The 21,562-nt window shown below is 35.8% G+C and overlaps 1 protein-coding gene across 2 annotated transcripts in view; it reads right to left on the bottom strand.

Annotated features, from left to right (window-relative positions):
- Positions 1-21,562, bottom strand: part of mfge8b (milk fat globule EGF and factor V/VIII domain containing b) — a 48,351-nt gene that overhangs the window by 16,243 nt on the left and 10,546 nt on the right. For both annotated transcript variants that reach the window (XM_056451589.1, XM_056451590.1), the window contains exons 2-4: positions 16,669-16,794; positions 15,382-15,513; positions 1,217-1,330 (exon numbers count right to left, since the gene is read on the bottom strand). In XM_056451589.1, the coding sequence (XP_056307564.1) occupies positions 1,217-1,330; positions 15,382-15,513; positions 16,669-16,794 (372 nt within the window). The remainder of the gene's footprint in view (positions 1-1,216; positions 1,331-15,381; positions 15,514-16,668; positions 16,795-21,562) is intronic.

The following is a 21,562-nucleotide window of genomic DNA, read 5'->3' as shown; positions in this document are numbered from 1 at the left end:
CTCCTTCTTATCTGCTCTCACTTCTGCAGATTTATGTGCCCTCCAGAAACTTGCGTTCTGTGAATGAACGTCGCCTCGTGGTTCCATCCCTAAGAGGGAAGAAATCCCTTTCCTGAACTCTCGCATTCAATCTGCCCAGTTGGTGGAATGAACTCCCTAACTACATCAGAACAGCAGAGTCACTTGCTGTCTTCAAGAATCGACTAAAAACTCAATTATTTAGTCTCCACTTTCCTTTCTAATCTGAACTGCCTCTCTGGCTATACCACTAACTGTACTCTCTCTCTCTCAAAAAAAATAAATAAATAAATAAATAAATAATAAAATAAAATTATATATATATATATATATATATATATATATATATATATATATATATATATATATATATATATATATATATATATATATTACTAATGCTTTGCTTCTTAGACTTTACACACCTGAAACTTGTCTATAGCACTTGTTCACTGCTGCTCTTATAGTTGCGTAAATTGCTTCCTTGTCCTCATTTGTAAGTCGCTTTGGATAAAAGCGTCTGCTAAATGACTAAATGTAAATGTAAATATCTGGCAACATGAGTAAGTCAAGGTTTGTATCTCTTTTCTTGTGATTTCTTGCTCTGAGCGCATGTACGTAAGTGATACACATTCCATTCAAAATACAAAACTCCTCAGTTACACTATTTAAAATGTTTTGCAACAATATGGCAACTTATAGTTCCATTTTGCAGCGGTTTCTTTCAGTGGACCAAATGCTGCAGAAACTGCCTGTTAAGGAAAATGCCAGTCTTTATATGAGGATGTGGTTTGTAAAAGAAGAGATTTGTTCCTTGTAAAAAAAAAGGAAGAAAACTACAAAAAATATATTAAAAGTTATTACTATCCCATTAATTCACAATCCCAAAATTGGGGGTAACGTATGGGTGGCCATGTATTGGTACTGGTAACATGAATCCATTGAGCAACATTATTTAAAATACCTTTATTTTATTTTTTTGAACTTGTATTTTTGAAAAATATGCTGTAGACTTAATATCGGTCTACAGGCCTGGCAGACATTAAAGCGTTGAAGAGTCAAAACAGGCTCACAGATGGATAAACAGTGTGATGAGTGCATTCACAGGGGAGACACAGACATCGTGTGCTGAATGAAGTCATCGACTGAAACGCCCAATATGTTATAACTGTGAATGTGCATGTGTTTATGTACTTACGCAGATTGCAGTGTTTTCCTACATAGGGCGAGGGACATTTACAGTTGAAGTCACCATCAAGATCTTGACAGGTGCCTCCGTTTAGACAGGGCTGACCAGCACAGTCGTTCACATCTGAAACACACAGAAGAGTCCTGTAAAGTTCTTAAGAGCAAAACAGTTTGGTTTGTGAGCTCTAGGTGGCGCTCATTGGTAGCATGCAGCTTTCAACAGAGGTCTGAGGTAAAGAACATGTATATGAGAGTTAAAAATGAAAAGGGGTATTAAAACAGCTTCATTATTTCATGTAGAATAGAATGTGTCTTGATTCATTATATTTTTTCCTGAGCAACTATATATATATTTTAGCCGTGTAACAATATTTTATGTACCCCAAAATCTTGAGAGGCACATTTGGACACAGTATCAATTTTTATAACATTTAAAGACTATAAGGATCACAGTGCAGAACTGATATACTAAATAGTTTCACTAATCTTACTAGTTTTTCACTAGTTCTTACACATTTGTCAGCAATACGTTTTTTTAGTATGATGAAAATTTAGTATGAAGTACAGGTCAGAGTAAATATGTTGTTTACTTTTTATGTCATTTTATCTTTAACAATGAAAGATTATTTGACCCATATATTGACATTTTATTTTCACAAGTTAAATTAAAGTTGAATTAATTAGTAGTTAATTAGTATGCTGTCAAATTTTATTACACAGCTTTCTGTAATACTTAATTCTGATTGGTCAGTGGCGACATTCAAATGTATGTTAATTCATTCATTCATTCATTCATGCATTTTCTTTTTGGCTTAGTCCCTTTATTAAACGGAATGAACCGCCGACTTATCCAGCATATGTTTTACGCAACAAGTGCCCTTCCAGCTGCAGCCCATCACTGGGAAATCCAAGGTATGTTATTCCTAGTTAACAACCTCTAAATAAACTTCGAATTACATCCACATTCATACGCATCTGCTTGTCTGTTGATAAGCCTGCCGGGCGTTATTCTGGAATAACAACTTCCTGGATATACTTTATTCCTTACATATAACATCACTTTTGTCAATTTAGTATGATGTGGACATCAAATTGAATGTATTGTATTATTAAGATAAAAGATAATTATACATATAACATTTCCAATGTTTAAACAAATCATAATGCCAGTGGTTATGTTTAATTTCAATAATGTCTTGAAGGTGTTCTGATAAAATGTTGAGTAAAATTGCTTTTGTGCATATAATGTATTGTCGCAAGTATTATTATATTTTGTATCGTTATAACAATTTATTAAGTAGCTATTTGTTTGTTGTTATTGTCAATAATAGTGTATATAATTTTTTAATCACATAAAACTCAAAAAAGAACAAGAAAAATACAAGGAAATTCAGACAGAGCAGAAAAAACTTCCACAGAAATTAAAAAAAAAAATTCTATATATATATATATATTTATTTATTTATTTTTTCGCTAAAATTATATATTTATTTGCAACATGGATAAACCACACAGTCCTATTTGAAAGATCTTTATTGTTTTTTTTTTAATTTTGACTTTCATTGTAACATTTGTTTTATGAGCTGCAAGTTCATCACATGCATAATTCCGTTTTATTTGACCGTTTCACCACGTTTACAGTCTAATCCAGCAGAAACATCTCTGACCAGTAATACTGTTTTACAGATGTATAAAATTGAGGGCAGGAAGACATCAAGTTGAAATCGTCAGCAACCTAGAATTGCAATCCCATTTGCACACGTGCATGACACAGCATAATCCCAGCATGACTGGATCTTTACAGTCGCTCTTTAAGAGGATATTGGAGACCAGGACACCATCTGACTGCAAGTTCCCTAATCCACTTATGAGAGACCATGTCACATCACGAACATGCTTCAAATATAAAGTGTGTCAAATGCATTAAAACGTCAACCAGATGACTCACATAACACTCTTCACATGCCTGAGAGCGCACTATATGCTGTGGGGAAAACAAGCAGGGATTTCAGTCAGAAGAATGTAACTTTGCAATTGAAAATTCCAGTGAAACAGAAGGAAATCAAGGGATTATCTGTGGAGTGCAGACGGTCAACGCAGAGCTCAGACACACTGAAACACTTCCAAACCTCCAGAGGTCAGCGAGCAACACTTCCCTCCAAGTGTTAAGAGCTGGATGACCTAAAATGGCCTAACTTCACTGAATTTGCATTAGCGAGGTTCCAAAGTTTCAAACTTCATTCATATAATGCTGCGCCACTTGCATAATTCACGTATTCTCTAAATTTAAAATGCCTTCTAAAATGGATTTACCACAGGATACCATGCATTTTATGTCAACTACCCTCCTCCAAATGCTGTGTTGTCGTAACCCAACATTGGGTTAAATATGGACAAACCCAACAGTTGGGTTAAAGGAACGCTTTATGTTTTTTTAGAAATAGTCTCATTTACAGCTCCCCTATAGTTAAACATTTGAGTTTTACAATTTTTGAATGCATTCAGCTGATCTCCAGATCGGTTGGGAGCATTTTTAGCTTAGCTTAGCATAAATCATGGAATTGGATTAGACCAGGGGTCACCAATCTCGGTCCTGAAGGGCCGGTGTCCCTGCAGAGTTTAGCTCCAACTTGCCTTAACACACCTGCCTGGATGTTTCCAGTATACCTAATAAGACCTTGATTAGCTTGTTCAGGTGTGTTTGATTAGAGTGGGAGCTAAAATCTGTAGGGCAGCGGCCCTCCAGGAAGAAGTTTGGTGACCCCTGGATTAGACCATTGGCATCTCGAAAAAAAAAAAAAACTATGTTAATAATTTATGACTTGATGTGTACTGAAATGTAAAGTAAAATGAAGAGTTGCCATTTTCTAGGCAGATATAGCTTAAAACTTTACTTTCATTCTGACAAATATTCAAGGGAATTTGCTGCCGTACCATTTGTAGCAGGCGCTATGATATTTCACAGCACTGTTACCTAGCTAGGGACTTTTTTCCAAACGATGCAAAATATCATTGAACCTGCTGTAGCCATAGCAGTAAAGTTCCTTGATTATTACAAGAATTGTAGTTCTGTAGAAAAAATAAAAAAAATGAGTGAAGAGAGAACAGAACCCAGTCCAGGAGACTTGAAACAAGCAGAATTCCTTTATTGAGATGTGTTGGTAAGTCTGCAGTCATACAGCGTCCACGAGTCAGCAAGAGCCTACTGGAGTCTCTTACAAGGTCTGCAGTCTGCGAGTTTTATCACTGAAAGCAAGTCTAAAATGAGTCTATAATAAAGTGTTTTTAGGAGGAGGGGAATGGCTAGGTGAAGATGGAGGGTAAATTGCATTTCCACAGCCCTGATCTCATCAGCATATTAGTAGCATGAAAACAAAGCGTGCAAATGAAGTGCTGGAGTCAGAACCCGTCCTGCCACTTGACCAGCTTGAAAGTATCACCCAAAGACAAAAGAGGGTCGTTTAGACCAGGGGTGTCCAAACTTGGTCCTGGAGGGCCGGTGTCCTGCAAAGTTTTGTTCCAACCCCAATCAGACACACCTGGGCTAGCTAATCAAGCTCTAGGCTTTCTAGAAACATCCTTGCAGGTGTGTTAAGGTAAGTTGGAGCTTAAATCTGCAGGACACCCCTGCTTTGGACCATGCCTTTACCATTTGCATCACTTTGGCCCAGCGCATGCCCAATTTTATTTAATAATTATTATATCATCAAGTATTTTTAAAAATATACTATCAAGATTGAAATACTATACACTACACTACCTGGCAAAAGTTTTGTTGCCTATACAAGTTTTAGGAACAAAAAATACTAACTTGACTTCTTGTTGATCATTTGATATAAGAAGTGGCTTATGTAAAAGGCAAAAGGCCTCTAGATTATGCTTATTTTACCAAAATAAAATATGATCATGCCTTGGTTTTTAATGATTTAATTAGGACAGTAAGGTTTGACTTTACTCAGACAAAAGTCTTATCACTTAACGGAAATAATGTACAGTAAAGAATATAAAGTCATGGTGCTGTGGAAGAAGAATTCACATTGTGTTTGACTCCCATGAGCTTGGAGGACTGTATCCATACATCTCTGCAGTGACTCAAATAACTTATAATAAAGTCATCTGGAATAGCAAAGAAAGCGTTCCTGCAGGACCCCCACAGTTCATCAAGAGTCTAAGAATTCATCTTCAATGCCTCCTCCATCTTACCCCAGACATACTCAATAATGTTCATATCAATCCTGGAGCACCTTGACCTACTTTGCTTTCAGGAACTTTGATGTGGAAGCTGAAGTATGAGAAGGAGTGCTATCCTGCTGAAGAATTCACCCTCTCCTGTGGTTTGTAATGTAATGGGTAGCACCATCCACTCTGCAGATCTCTCGAACGCCCCTATACTGAATGTAACCCCAAACCATGATTTTTCCTTTACCAAACTTGACTGATTTCTGTAAGAGTCTTGGGTCCATGCGGGTTCCAATAGGTCTTCTGCAGTATTTGTAATGATTGGGATGCAGTTAAACAGATGATTCATTGGAAAAATCTACCTTCTGCCACTTTTACAAATGATTGACTAGAAGCCAAGTTATCATTGGGTGCTTTAACAACTGGGACCGATGACAAGACTTTTGTCAGTGCATATTCAGTCCAATAAAGTTTGCACTTCAGACTCTGCAACTCAGACTAAAGCTACAGAGTCTAGGTTATTGTGAAACAGCAAATGATTGCAAATGAGACGATGAGAAGTAATTCAACAAAGTAGTGTATTGTATTACTCTAAGAACATCAATATCTTGCTACATAATATGAAACTCAATCTTATGTTAGCTGCAGCATCATCCAAATCGATAAAACGCAAGGTCAGCAGGTCTCCACATGCATGTGACAGTGAAATTGGGGCATCTAAAAGAAAAGACAAGCTGGGAGGGCACAAAGGAAGGCTTTTACCTCTCTCTGATTCTGTAATGTTGTCTTGTGACTGCTTGACCGACTGCACTACATCACAGTCACTATTTCTAGCGTTTTCGACTGTATACTGCATTACAGTCACTATTTCTAGCGTTTTCGACTGTATACTGCATTACAGTCACTATTTCTAGCGTTTTCGACTGTATACTGCATTACAGTCACTATTTCTAGCGTTTTCGACTGTATACTGCATTACAGTCACTATTTCTAGCATTTTCGACTGTATACTGCATTACAGTCACTATTTCTAGCGTTTTCGACTGTATACTGCATTACAGTCACTATTTCTTGTTTTTAGAACACTGTCTGCAGGAATACTACATATTTGTTTTGTTTAATTTATAATATTTAATTTGAAATATACAATTTATCATTTAATTTTATTCTACAGCGCTGTTGAGTGCTTGATTCTTATTGGCTGATGAACACTTTGAAGTACAAATCTCTTTGACTGGGGAAGAATCGAATTCCCCAAAACTGTCTGCCAAGCTCATGGTTAAATTTCATATTTATGAATTTGAAATTTCATATTTTAAATTTTAAGTCTTTTACATTTAGTTTCTAAATGTTCAAATCAGGGTGGCGCGGTAGTGCAGTGTCACCTCACAGCAAGAAGGTCACTAGTTCGAGCCTCGGCTGGGTCAGTTAACATTTCTGTGTGGAGTTTGCATGTTCTCCCCATGTTTGCGTGGATTTCCTCAGGGTGCTTCGGTTTTCCCCACAAGTCCAAAGACACGCGCTATAGGTGAATTAAATAAGCTAAATTGTCCGTAGTGTATGTGTGTGAATGAGTGTATAGTTGTTTCCCAGTGATGGGTTGCAGCTGGAAGGGCATCCGCTGTATAAAGCATATACTGAATAAGTTGGTGGTTCCTTCTGCTGTGGCGACCCCTGATTAATAAAGGGACTAAGCCGAAAAGAAAGTTAATGAATGAATGTTCAAATCATGACAAAAAAAGTATGGTGATGCAACTGCCCAAGATAATGCGCATGTGCATTAGAAGTTAAAGAGAACACGACACCAATCTCCTTTATGGTGCACCCCATCAGACATAATTCTGTCACGAGTCCGAACAGTGGTTTTCTGAAATAATTCCCAACTTTTTCCTGATGGCAAATCTCCTTCCAAAATGACTTTTGTGTGCATTCAAGTGGTTGCCATTACGTGATTTTCTTTTCATCATGTGATTTGCTAATGGTGGAGGTCAGACGGGACAGACTGTATTTTGTGTTAGTTTCTCGCAGATTATAAAACCAGAGATCATTTATTTTCAAGTGTAGTTGATTCTCTTAAAAGTAGAGATTTAAAGCTTTGTGTAGATATATTTGTCTTGTCTGTGAGGCAAGTATTTGATGAGATTCCAGCACATTTGCTGTCCGCAAAAAGTTTATAAAAATGAAGTTGCAAAAACTGTCATAAAAGAACTCACACCTAGACAGATTGACTGGACAGAACAAAATCACACTCAAAGTGTAATTCATTTATTGTTCTCAAAATATTTAATCTTTGAAAAGATAAAACTTTCTAGAAATATAACGAAGTGCAAGCTTTAGATTTCAAGATTTAATTAAAAAGTAAAGTTTTTAAAACTGAAACATAATGGTATTAAACTATTTAAATATGTTATTTTCCATTTAATAATCTTTAATAATGTATATTTATAGTTGTATTTATAGTCAAAACAATGGGAATGTGACATAAAAAAATATTTTTAATAACTCTCTTTACCTTATTACTGAAAGAGGTTTGAGTTGGCTGTTGGAAAGAGAAAATCCAAGTGTCAACAGTAAATTTCTTTACACTTTTCTAAATCCCAAAACTATTCCTAAAAGATGATAAGATGTAGGGCTGCACAATACATCATTTTAGCATCGATATTGCATTGTGAGCATTCACAACAGTCACATCGCAGAATATACAATGTTGAGTGAGTCTATGTATTATTATATTATAGAAGTTATCATTTTTATGTGTTTTTGAGGCCTGTGACTGTTGATTTTAAGAAATTGTACTGTTTGTAACTTTAATAATGGTTAATTTTATTGAATTATTTTTATTTTTATTATTCAATTACTGTACCTGAATACTGTTAGACTTGGAATCACGATATCATGTTTCATATCATTCAGTATCGATAATTATTAAAGATTTTTAAACAAACTATTAAGGAATATAATTAAGTCTTTATAATAAAATAAACATAAATGTTAAAGAGATTCGCAAACTTGATGAAATGTTACAAAGTGTGTGCAATGGTAAAGGTAGATCGACATCTTTAAGGTTTGAATAATAACGATAGAGTAAACATCAAACTCTGTAAACAAAACAAATTACGATAATCAAATTTGAGCTTTCAAGTAAAGGAATCAACCATCATTATTCATGCATTCGGAAAAGGTCGGAAAATGTGTTCCTGATCAAGTCATCTGGTGATTATATTCATATCGAAATATATATTGCAGAATCACAAAATATCGCAATGTTAGATTTTATCCAATATCATGCAGCCCTAATAAGGTGCTTTTTGTTCATTATTAATTATGTTTTCTATTTATGATATCTAATTTATTTATCTAATTCTATTTATGATATCTAAAAATGTTTAATTAAAACTTATTAAAACTTTTAAACTACAAAAACAGTTTTCATTAGTTAAGTTAAAGCTATAAATGAACATTTAATTTTAAAGCAAAATGTGAAACAACATCTTGACTTAGAATTAAATTAAATATTACAAATAATATAAAAAATGCTACCAACTAAACAAAAAAAATTATGACATAAAAATTCACAATATTAAAAGTAGAATTTTTTAAGCTTGTTCCTGCTCCATTCCAAACCGGCTAAACACATTTGTTATTGTAGGGGTATATGGATAAGTAAATATTTTTTGATCAATAAAATTTATTTTATCTGTGTATGATTTTCAGTTTCAAAATCCATAAATAAAAATCAAAACAATATTCATAAAACATAATTGCTAAATTTAAACTAAAGTCAAAGCTAAAAATATAAAGATATAAGCAAATTCTGGGTATAAAAACGTTTTAACAGTGTACAAAAATGTACAAAGAAATAGCACTGCTGTGAATGCTTGACCTCTAACAACATTAAAATCCCTTGACCGCAATGCTGAAAAAGATTGCTGAGGGAAAAAAGCAAAATAAAGACGCTGGTTGAGGAAAAATACAGCAATTAGAGGTGCGAAATTGGAGTGAGAAAACAAGCTCTTATTCAGTGGAAAATGGGGAAATTACACCATAGTGGCAGAAGGGCAGCACCAATTTAGCCAGCTAGCTTTAGAAGCCTGAATCGAGCGCTTCGTTAACTCTTTGACACAAAAAAGAGGTGTTTAAATCCTACAGCAGGTTTCTATTTCAATTGCCTCGGCTAATGTGACCGCTGCGTAAAAGCTTTTGACACACATTTCACGGCCTCTTGCCGGGCTTTCAGACCAATTTCACGCTGTCAGTGAAACATTTCTGGCAGCTGAGAGCCGAGGATGTGTGCGGACTTCATTTACTTCGCCTCCTCCACTTGCCTTTTTACCCCAGCAACAAGGCTAGTGCGCGACGGCGTGGGTGTGCTACGCTAGTCATATTTTCATTTGTACTGCCACTATGTTTGGCAGTAGACTATACTGTGTGTTAGTACGTACTCTGCAATCTTTGCCATCACCCAAGCCTGATTTAGACATCTCTCTGAGGGATTAAAGAGCTTCTAAACAGTCAATTTAACGTCATCGCTTCGCTAATCTAGCCACATTCCAGCCGAGCTCTGCAGATGAGCCCGCATGCTGAACCAAACCCAGTCAAAACATCATAACCCTGCTATCAAGAGCCGGGAAAGCTGGCACCAAAGTCAAAATGTCCACCATAATCAGAGAGAATGCGAAGGAGGTTTAGTGGTGAACTGAACAAGTCATGCTGTCTGTAATGTATAGCATGGAAAAGTTTAATTATGGAAGGATTTCTGGCTCATGTTTTGTCTTCTCGAAGATTAATTTCTTAGCATGTAAGATGACAAGTTTACTTTGTCAAAACTGTGAAATCCTGACTCTTTCCTTTCCTGACCAGTTTCTGCAGAGCTTTTCAAATCTAATTCAAGATATTTTAAAGACATGCACAAATAAAATTATACATACTAATATGAATTAAAGGTGAAATGACACTGAACTGTGCTAGTTAGAAAAGGCGGTTCATTTGTTTTCATTCATTATTTTCTTTTCAGCTTAGTCCCTTTATTAATCAGGGGTCACCACAGCGGAATGAACCTCCAACTTATCCAGCATATGTTTTATGCAGCGGATGCTCTTCCAGCTGCAACCCATCACTGGGAAACACCCACACACCCATTCACACACATACACTATGGACAATTTAGGTTACCCAATTCACTTGTACCGCATGTCTTTGGACTTGTGGGGGAAACTGGAGCACCCGGAGGAAACCCACGCACACAGAAACTGACCCAGCCGAGGCTTGAACCAGCGACCTTGTTGCTGTGAGGTGACCGTGCTACCCACTGCACCACTGTGACAGCCTCATTTGTTTTATTATATTACTAATAGAAAATCTACTGTAAATATTAAACATTATATAATGTTCTTAGTGTTTCTTTTCTTTAATGAGGCAGCCGAGGAAGAATACAAATTTTACACTGAATTATCATATCAAATACAATTAATTACAAATTTTAAGATATTCTTAATACTACACTCATCGGCCACTTTATTAGGTACACCTTGCTAGTACCGGGTTGGACCTTTTGCCTTCAGAACTGCCTTAATCCTTCGTGGTGTTGATTCAACAAGCTACTAGAAATATTCCTCAAAGATTTTGGTCTATATTGACATGATAGCATCACACAGTTATTGCAGATTTGTCAGCGGCACATTCATGATGTGAATCTCTCGTTCCACCACATCCCAAAGGTGCTCTATTGGATTGAGATCTGGTGACTGTGGAGGCCATTTGAGTACAGTGAACTCATTGTCATGTTCAAGAAACCAGTCTGAGATGATTCACGCTTTATGACATGGCGCGTTATCCTGTTGGAAGTAGCCATCAGAAGATGGGTACACTGTGGTCTTAAAAGGATGGACAACAGGGATGGACAACAATACTCAAGTAGGCTGTGGCATTGACACGATGCTCAATTGGTACTAATGGACCCAAAGTGTGCCAAGCAAATATCCCCCACACCATTACACCACCACCAGCATTGATACAAGGCAGGATGGATCCATGCTTTCATGTTGTTGACGCCAAATTCTGACCCTACCATCCGAATGTCTCAGTAGAAATCGAGACTCATGAGACCAAGCAATGTTTTTCCAATCTTTTATTGTTCAGTTTTGGTGAGCCTGTGTGAATTGTAGCCTCAGTTTCCTGTTCTTAGCTGACAGGAGCGGCACCCGGTGTGGTCTTCTGCTGCTGTAGCCCATCCGCCTCAGGGTTCGACTTGTGGTTCGAGATGTTTTTCTGCAGACCTTGGTTGTAACGAGTGGTTATTTGAGTTACTGTTGTATTTCTATCAGCTCGAACCAATCTGGCCATTCTCCTCTGACCTCTCGCATCAACAAGGCATTTGCGCCCACAGAACTGCTGCTAACTGGATATTTTCTCTTTTTCGGACCATTCTCTGTGAGCCCTAGAGATTGTTGTGTATGAAAATCCCGGTAGATCAGCAGTTTCTGAAATACTCAGATCAGTCCGTCCGGCACCAACAACCATGCCACGTTCAAAGTCACTTAAATCATCTTTCTTCCTCATTCTGATGCTCGGTTTGAACTGCAGCAGATCGGCTTGACCATGTCTACATGCCTAAATGAATTGAGTTGCTGCCATGTGATTGGCTGATTAGAAATTTGCGTTAATGAGCAGTTGGACAGGTGTACCTAAACACTTAACTTAAAAAAAAAATTAATCCAATGAATAATTTTCTGTGGGACTCTTATTTTAAAATGTCTGTGCTTTAATGCTATTAATTCAAACAGTTGAGCAAAATAAAATATTTCTATTCATAATGAAGAACCAAAATGTTTAATTAATGTGTGTAAATAATTAAATAAATAGAAAACAAAATAAAAGCTAAATAAATAAACAGTAATATACATTTTTCTTAACATTAAAAGAGAACATTTTAACTATAACACAAAACAAAATTAACTTTATGGATGACATCACCAATGCCCCTCCTTGAAACCTACTTGCATTTCATAATTAAACGTAAATTTGGTTGCTAATGCAGGCAATGCTGATGAAATAAACAAATCAAAGCACATTTAGTATCACACTAATGTTATTTAACTAAACCGTGGACCTATGTGAGCAGCCGTGCAGACATGACTTGGCTGTTTTTTTGTTATGATTTGTGCTGAGGGCTGTAGGTCTGTTCACCCCTCAGCCAAAGACAGACGACAGCAGAGACTGAAGCGCTTTTCTGCCGTATTAACAGATGCATCTGTTAACATAGCGGAAGTTCGGCCATCTGCCCTCATTACATCCTGAGAGCTTCTGGGATTGACATAGACCAGAGTGCTTGGTGAAATAATTAGTCACACATTTCTAAAGCGAACAGCTGCATGTGATACGGTAGTCTTCCAATGCAGTTTTTGAAAAAACGGGTTTATAATTTGTGATTTCGTCAAAGATTTTACCAGGTAAAGTTTGTATAAAAAGCTACTTATTTAAAACTTTGCAAAGCAGAAGATATCTTTTACTTTATGTGCTGAATTAAACTAATCGAAAATATTCATCCATTTCCAAAATGGGCGACACAGTGATTAGCACTGTCGTCTCACAGCAAGAAGGTCACTGGTTCGAGCCACGGCTGAGTCAGTTGGCATTTCAGTGTGAAGTTTGCATGTTCTCCCCAGGTTGGCATGGGTTTCCTCCGGGTGCTCCGGTTTCCCCCACAGTCCAAACAAATGCGCTAGAGGTGAATTGAATAAGCTAAATTGGCCATAATGTATAAGTGTGAATGAGAGTGTATGGGTGTTTCCCAGTGATGGGTTGCAGCTGGAGGGGCATCCGCTGCGTAAAACATATGCTGGATAAGTAGGCGGTTCATTCTGCTGTGGTGACCCCTGATGAACAAAGGGACTCTAAGGAAAATGAATGAATGAATATTTCAAAATGTCATATGTGAAGCAAAACAATAGCAGAGGGACTTGGTTAAACAACGTTTCTATTCAGTAAATCTAAATTCAGTGGTTTCTGTCAACTAAATACCATGTGCAATTCGTTTACGTGCTTCTGTGTTAAAGGGCCCATAGTTTACCTCTTTTTTATGATTTAATATTAATATTATGGTTCTTCTGAGTGAGCCAGTTCAGGTTCAGTTTAAAACACAATTCAGATTTTTTTATTATAATGTGTTAAAAAGTGTCATGTTGGGGGCGTGTCCACAGTTTGCTGATTTATGGGTGTGTTGCTTCACATGTAAATTAGTTTCGGCTTCCAGCCAACGTAACAAGGGGGCGGGGCCATGAGCTCACCCGCTCTGCGTTTGCAACAGAGTCTGACAGGCAAACTGCGAGAACGAGCTGGAGTGAGAGGTACAGCATTCAGTCGTACATGTACGACTCGGACACAGACCAAGCAGAGAGTACAAAATCATATGTGTCTTTGTACAGTTTTACAGCCAACTGTGTGCTAGTTTCAAGTGCCGAGCTTGTACACAGAAACTAATAACCACGCACACTGAATTAACTTTGACTGAAGCACCGGATGCGCCGCTCGAAGCCACGACACGGCACACCAGACACTCTCTGTAATGCGGCAGAATCATGTGCCCCCAATTGTCGCGCCACGCATTTTTGAATTCTAAACATAGGTTTCTGCAGCGGTCCGCGGCGCCCAGCCGTCGACTAGAGTGTACCCTGATAGAAACCTATGTTTAGAATTCTAAAACGCATGCTAGTTAAGATCACAGGGAGCTTCTGGGATCGCGAGAAATGCAAACGGCTGAAGTATAAGGTAGACTCAATGAGAAGTACACATGTTTGCAAACCTACCTAAAGATACAACCAATAATTCCGATTAGAGCGATAATGTGGAGAATATTGCTCTTGTGTTGAGCCCAATGAGCCTTGCATCTAAAAATAGAGCTAGGGTGTTCCTTTAGTGATATCGTTTCGACTCACGCTGAAAATGGCTGACGTGAATCAACAAACTGAGGATATGATGACGCGCCTGTCAATCAATATTGGTGGGCGGGGGGACCGCACTCCTACGTAAAGTTGTGGTCGATTTGAAAACAGCTCCAATTGGTCCACCGCTTTTTATGTTGTTAAATTGAAAAAAAAAACACTGGGTGTGCTTATATCACCCCAATATGACAGTCTATACACCATACATGCACATATGTCTGTCCAAACAGCTTGAAAAGTAGATTTTTTTTACCATAGGTGCCCTTTAATATATGCAAATTATAGGGAAAAAACTATACAATTTGCTGATGCCCCACTTATTTCTATTGTGCCGATACTGGCCAAAATCTATGTAATAGATTATTTTACATACAAATGAGCAATACAAACAAGCAATTCATTGTAATAGAGGCAAACTAACACAAGAAGTTCTAGTAATGCAAAGTTTCAACCGTAATTACTTTTATAAAGTAAAATAACAATATCAGAGAGAGAAGTTAGAATGTTTTAGGTTGAATTAAAAGCTGTATTTATATTTTTGTTGAACTGTAACACCAAATAATAATCCTAAAGCAAACCCTGAAAACCAATGGGACTATTAGTATGAAATGCTTCTTTTAATACTTCTGATTTATTATTATTTTATTTTTTTACATACAGAGTGCGTTTTTTTTGCATTTGAAAACACAAATTAGTAACGTATTCATTGCTAAACAATTTATATTCTGTAAATCTGACTGAATCCAGATGTTTTAGCCAACTTTCACCTATAATTTGCTATCTGGGCTTCAGTTGGCATCAATTAATTATCATTTGTGTGCAAATGTGAGCCGCATGAAGCCACATTATGGTATAGTTCGGTTTGGTTTTGCCTAGCTCAGTTTGCATTTCCACTACAGTTGAGTATTGCTTAAAGTTTGTGGGATCATCGTAATAATAAGTGAAAAAGTGCCTTTACATTTGATTTTCACATTTGATAATTCTCAATGGTAATCACAGACACCCGTTACTCACATTAGGCATGAAACACATCTAACAGTCTGGATTAAAGACTTACTGTTCTGGCAGTGGATTCCCTCGAAGCCCACTGGACACTTGCAGATGTATTCGCTGAAAACGTCTCCTCGCCGAGAGTTGGAAATGATATCGCACACTCCATCGTTTTTACAGGGGTTTGGGTTGCAGGGGCCTGGGAGGGAAAAGTCATATGAGAAATGATCAGCCTCAGTGGATACAACTAGCCGTTGCTGAAATAACTGTGCTGTAGAGATGGGCTATTGATTATGGTTTATGGTTGTGGATGGCTATGGAGTATGGTTTGGAAAACCTATAATCTGGATTTTAAAAATCTACGATACAGTTTAGCATGTGTATGAGCTTGTTTACAAAAAGGTTGACACACTTTTAATTCAAATTTACTTGAAAATATTTTAACTTTTGAAATGACAACTAGACGTGGTTTAATATCACATAAATCCAGAAAAAAAAACATTGAGTATTCTATACAGCAATAGATTAGATTAGATTCAACTTTATTGTCATTACACATGTACAAGTACAAGGCAACGAAATGCAGTTTCGGTCTAACCAGCAGTGCAATAGCAGCAAGTGCAGGATATAGGTATAAGGAATATAAAGGCTATATCCATTAGCATTGCATTATAAATATATTTATTCTTCTAAAACTTCTAAAATTGATCCAAGCTGTAATAATTTACTATTCCTTAATAAAATTAAAGCTAAAATTAGATTTGTTTTTTCTATGCAGCTTTCACTATCCTACTTATTATTATTATTAATATTATGGAGTCAGTGGTATGTCAAATAAACATAAATATATATGAACGCATTCACTAACAGTCAAGATAATTCCTAGTACCCGGATGAGCCTGTGTTAATCTGTTGTTTTCAGGAAATAAAATACCTTGCAATATTGTAATTGTCCAATCAGAATCAAGTATTCCAGAGAGCTGTGCAAGACGTGTTTTTAACTTCTTTTCTCTCAGAAACAGCTACTGTTTGACGTCTTTACTTCTGTGATCCATATGTTTACATCAGTACAAATAAAACAGATATTACATTATGTGTGTTCACAAAACCCTATTTTTGGTTAAAAAAATATGAATAATAAATAAATAAAAAAAGGAAAGCGAAAAATTCTCACTAAAAATGCAAGATTTTTATATTTCTAAGTGGGTACACATGCATCATCATCACTGATATAGTTATTGCAATAAATACTATAAAATGTTGTATGTTAAATAGAGAAATTGTAAGAAAATATAGTTTTAAATCCATAATTGCCCATCCTTACTGTAGTCCATTTTAAATATAAGATTGTTACCAATCTGAGTCTCGTTGCAGGTGTTTCCAGTAAAGCCGTCAGCACAAATGCAGATGTAGGAATCTGTTCCTGCTCCGGTCACACAGGTACCTCCGTTCAAACACACATTTACCTTGCAGAAGTCGGCTGAGAAAAGACAAAGGAAGAGAATTTGAGATTACACCTCGTGTTATTGTAATATTCCAAACTCAATTAGCCTTGTTCAATAAACATGAAAAGATTTGTATGCTTGCTTAAACTTTAATTTTCGATTAATTCATCATGAATTTAAGAATGACAGAAACACTTAAGCAACGTGTTTATCTATCTACTGTCATCATGGCAAAGATCAAATAAATCAGTTATTAGAAATGAGTTATTAAAACTATTATGTTCAGAAATGTGTTGAAAAAACATTTATTGGGGGAAAAAAATTGGGGGGAAAAATAAACAGGGGGGCTAATAATTCTGACTTCAACTGTACATCTTTTCTTTTCGAAATTAATTGGTAGGTGATATCTAGGGCTGATAACCGATAATGTTGCTATAATTGCATGGCAACAACCGATATATCGGCTGATAAATACTGATATACTGATGCAGTATAGTCTTTTTACAAAAAAATAAAACACATGTATATCTTTCCTTTTAGAAATTAACTGGTAGCTGATGTCTAGGGCTGATAACTGAAAATGTTGCTGTAATTATATGCATGCAACATGAATTTAAGAATGCCAGAAACACATAAGCAACGTTAATTTGGGTTTAATTCGGTTTAATTTCAGCAGAATTTTGTGAGGGGATGTTTCTGTTCCTTTCAAAAAGAGGAACTCAAAACATTGGGTTCACAGTTTGGTCATGTTCTTATTAGGGCTGGACATGATGGACGTCGGAAAAATTGCTGACGGGGCCATTGGATTTCAAAAATCTAGTTTTGTGGGTATAAAATCAATAATGGAAAAAAAGGAGAGATAACACGAGCAAAAATATAAAAAAAAAATAAAGTAAAAATAATAAAAACAATATTAAAAAAGTCAAAATAAATAAATTAATAATAATTATTAATAATAAAACAATAATACTATTATTATTAATAAAAAAATAAATAATTAATTATTAATAAATAAAAATAATAAAAACAATATTTAAAAAAGTCAAAATAAATTAATTAATAATAATTCTTAATAATAAAATAAAATAATTAAGTTAAAATAAATAAACCTAAAAGTATCTGGGTTTTAGAGATACAGTACACTATAATGCACCAACAATCCATTATTGTTTGCAATGTTGAGGCAGTGTGAGGGTTTAAAAAGTCAAATTCAAAAATGCAGTGGGTAAAACCATAAGTGTCTTATCTGGAACACATTATCTCTGAAGGACATGGGAGAATTTCTTTATACAGCGTGAAGCTGGTGAGAAGATTTACTAAACCAGCTACAATTATGCAACTGATAAACTACTGCAGAGCATGAATGCTAGATTATGCTTAGCATGACAAGATGCTGCGATGAGCCATTAATGGAAAAACCCTTCCTTGGATTCACCAACATAGAAACTTTGGCCCGATATAAAGCCGATAACCGATATAAATGCTGATAAATATATGCAGTCTTTTTCCAAAAACAAAACATCTATATCTTTCCTTTTCCAAATTAATTTGTAGCTGATATCTAGGGATGCATGCAAAGGAAATTTGGGCCAATAATGTAGATAATGTTGCTATAATTGGATGTCAATAATTGATATAATCGGCTGAAAATGCATGTATAATCTTTTTACAACAACAACAAAAAAATACAACACGTACAGTTGAAGTCAGAATTATTAGCCCCCCTTTGAATTTTTTTTTTTTTTTTTTTTATATTTCCCAAATGATGTCTAACAAAGCAAGGAATTTTTCACAGTATGTCTGGTAATATTATTTCTTCTGGAGAAAGTGTTCTTTGTTTTCTTTTAGCTAGAATAAAAGCAGTTTTGATTTTTTTTAAAAACATTTTAAGGTCAAAATTATTAGCCCCTAATAATTCGATAGTCTACAGAACAAACCATCATTATACAATAACTTGCCTAATTACCCTAACCTGCCTTGTTAACCTAATTAACCTAGTTAAGCCTTTAAATGTCACTAAGCTGTATAGGAGTGTCTTGAAAAATATCTAGTCAAATATTATCTACTGTATTCATGACAAAGATAAAATAAATCAGTTATTAGAAAGGAGTTATTAAAACTATTATGTTCAGAAATGTGTTGAAAAATTTATTGTTGGAACAAAAATTGGGGAAAAAAATAAACAAGGGGGCTAATAATTCAGGGGGGCTAATAATTCTGACTTCAACGTACATCTTTTCTTTTTTAAATTAATTGGTAGGTGATATCTAGCGCTGATAACCGATAATGTTGCTATAATTGCATGCCAACAACCGATATATCGGCTGATAAATACATGTATAGTCTTTAAAAAAAAAAAAACCACAACACATGTATATCTTTCCTTTTAGAAATGAATTGGTAGCTGATGTTTAGGGCTAATAACTGATAATGTTGCTATAATCAGATGCCGATAAACGATATTATGGCTGATAAATACATTTATACTACTTTTACAAAACCAAAATACAAAACAACTACATCTTTCCTTTCCCAAAGTCATTTACATCTGACATGTAGAGAATTTTAGAGACATTTTGGTCAATACGATAAGTGATAACACTTTGGATTTGTACGTTGACAACTGGCATATAGGTTGATTAAATCTTGATATTCGTTTTTATAAGTAGAGAATGAGTAAATCATGACAGAATTTTCTTTTTTTTTTGTGAACTGTTCTTTTAAAACAAAGCTATAATGTTTATCCAATAAGTGATAAGTGGTAAGCAAACACTTGAAATTTTTGTTTTCAACTAAACTATGTGCCAAAGTATAGTATAGCATAGCATATCTTTAAAAGTTAATTTTATTAAGACCGATATAGGCCTTAAACTTGCGGTGTTACATGCTCCACATTGAGGGATGGTTGCCCACAACTCAGTGTAAATGACACCTCTGTGAGATACTTCCTGCACATCGATGTGCCCTCGCCTGAAGCCTGTCCAAAATACCACAACCAAGACTCTCAGCAGAGTTTATTTGAGGTGAACAGCTCTCCAAATGATAATTAGCCCAAGTTTCAGCAGCAGATTTCAACCGTATGTAGTCATTTGGTGCCAAGACATCATTTGGCGGACAGGCTCCTCTAATTGTGACAAAAGGCAACGGCCTTCAAGCTCAGGGTCAGAACGATAAAACCTCGGCCTGCATAAACACACGGTTTTCTTATCCAAACGACTGCCATGTTTATCTTTGGAAAGGAATGCATCCTTCTTTTTATGCTGTACCAGAAGGCTGAAAGCACAATTCCCTTCGCTCCTCTAAAAGAGAGCAATTTTTGGATCCTGAAATCGTTTTTTTCTCCCGTTGGAATTTGCAGAATATCTTTGATATAATGTGGCAGGAATAAACTGTTTAGCAGCTCAGATCAACTCATCCGGCACTGATAAACACTGAAAGCTCCACTGGGATTAGAAACTTTTGAAGGACAACAGAAGGTTTCATAGTCATGTTTTTTTTTGCCGATGGTTAAGATAAAGTTGATGGGAAGTGAAAGTAGTTCATTGTGGATTAATGGGAGGTACAGTTCTGCTTTTGTTTCCATAAAAATGGAACCATGAAACTGGTTTGGAGCTTTTCGAGGAAATGTTTTTGGAGGAACAGGAATAGTTACCAAAATTGTTTATTCACATGACTCACATTCACACTAATTAAATTAAATGACTGATAATAAACTACCGTTAAAAACACGTTCAAACAGGTATTTTTTCCTTTTGATTAAATGATTAAACTTAAAATCAATTTCTGAAGTGTACTTTAAATTCCTCATAATTTTTTTGATCATTTCTAGTATTAGATTTATTTGATTCTAATTATATATAATATGTATAGTGGTGTGAAAAAGCGTTTGCCCCTTACAGATTTCTTTTTTTTGACATGTTTGTTACACTTTAAGGTTTCGGATCCTCAAACAAATGTAAATATTACTCAAAGATAACACAAGTAAACACATCATGCCGTTTTTAAATTAAAGTTTTTATTATTAAGGGGAAGCAAACTACAAAACTACATACCCCTGTGTGAAAAAGTGTTTGCCCCCTAAACCTAATAACTGGTTGAGCCACCCTTAACAGCAACAACTACAATGAAGCATATTCAATAACTTGCTATGAGTCTGTTACTGTGTAGGAATTTTGGCCCACTCACTTTTGGAGCCACATTGGGGGTTTTTGAGCATGACATGCCTTTTTAAGTTCATGCCACAGCATCTCAATTGGGTTGAGGTCAGGACTATGACTAGGCCACCAAAAGTCGTTTTTTCTTCTGCCATTCAGAAGTGGGCTTGCTGGTGTGGTGGATTATTGTCCTGCTGTAGAATCCAAGTTTGCTCCAGCTTGGGATCACTAACAGATGGCCAGGCAATCTCCTTCAGGGTATTTTGGTACATAGCACTCCTGGCAAGGTTCTCCACTGTTCCATGTTTTGTAAATAAGCAACGTTTGTAAATAATGGTTCTTATTGTGGTTTGTTGCAATCCCAAAGCTTTGGAAATGGATTTATAACCTTGTATATCCTCTACTAGACTGGTAGATGTCGATTATTTTCTTTCTTATTTGTTTTTGAATTTATTTGGATCACAGCATGATGTCTGGCTTTTGAGGATCTTTTGGTCTACTTCACTTTGTCCGGCAGGTCCTATTTAAGTTATTTCTTGATTGCAAACAGGTGTGGCAGAACTCAGGACTGGCTATTGCTAGATAAATTGAACTTTAGGTGTGAAATTTAGGTGTGATAAACCAGAGTTAAGTAATATTTTTTATGAAG

This window comes from Danio aesculapii, chromosome 25 (assembly GCF_903798145.1).
Source record: "Danio aesculapii chromosome 25, fDanAes4.1, whole genome shotgun sequence".
In the NCBI taxonomy this organism is placed as follows: domain Eukaryota; kingdom Metazoa; phylum Chordata; class Actinopteri; order Cypriniformes; family Danionidae; genus Danio; species Danio aesculapii.
The sequence above is the reverse complement of the archived record's forward strand: the minus strand, read 5'-3'. Positions and strand labels throughout refer to the sequence as shown.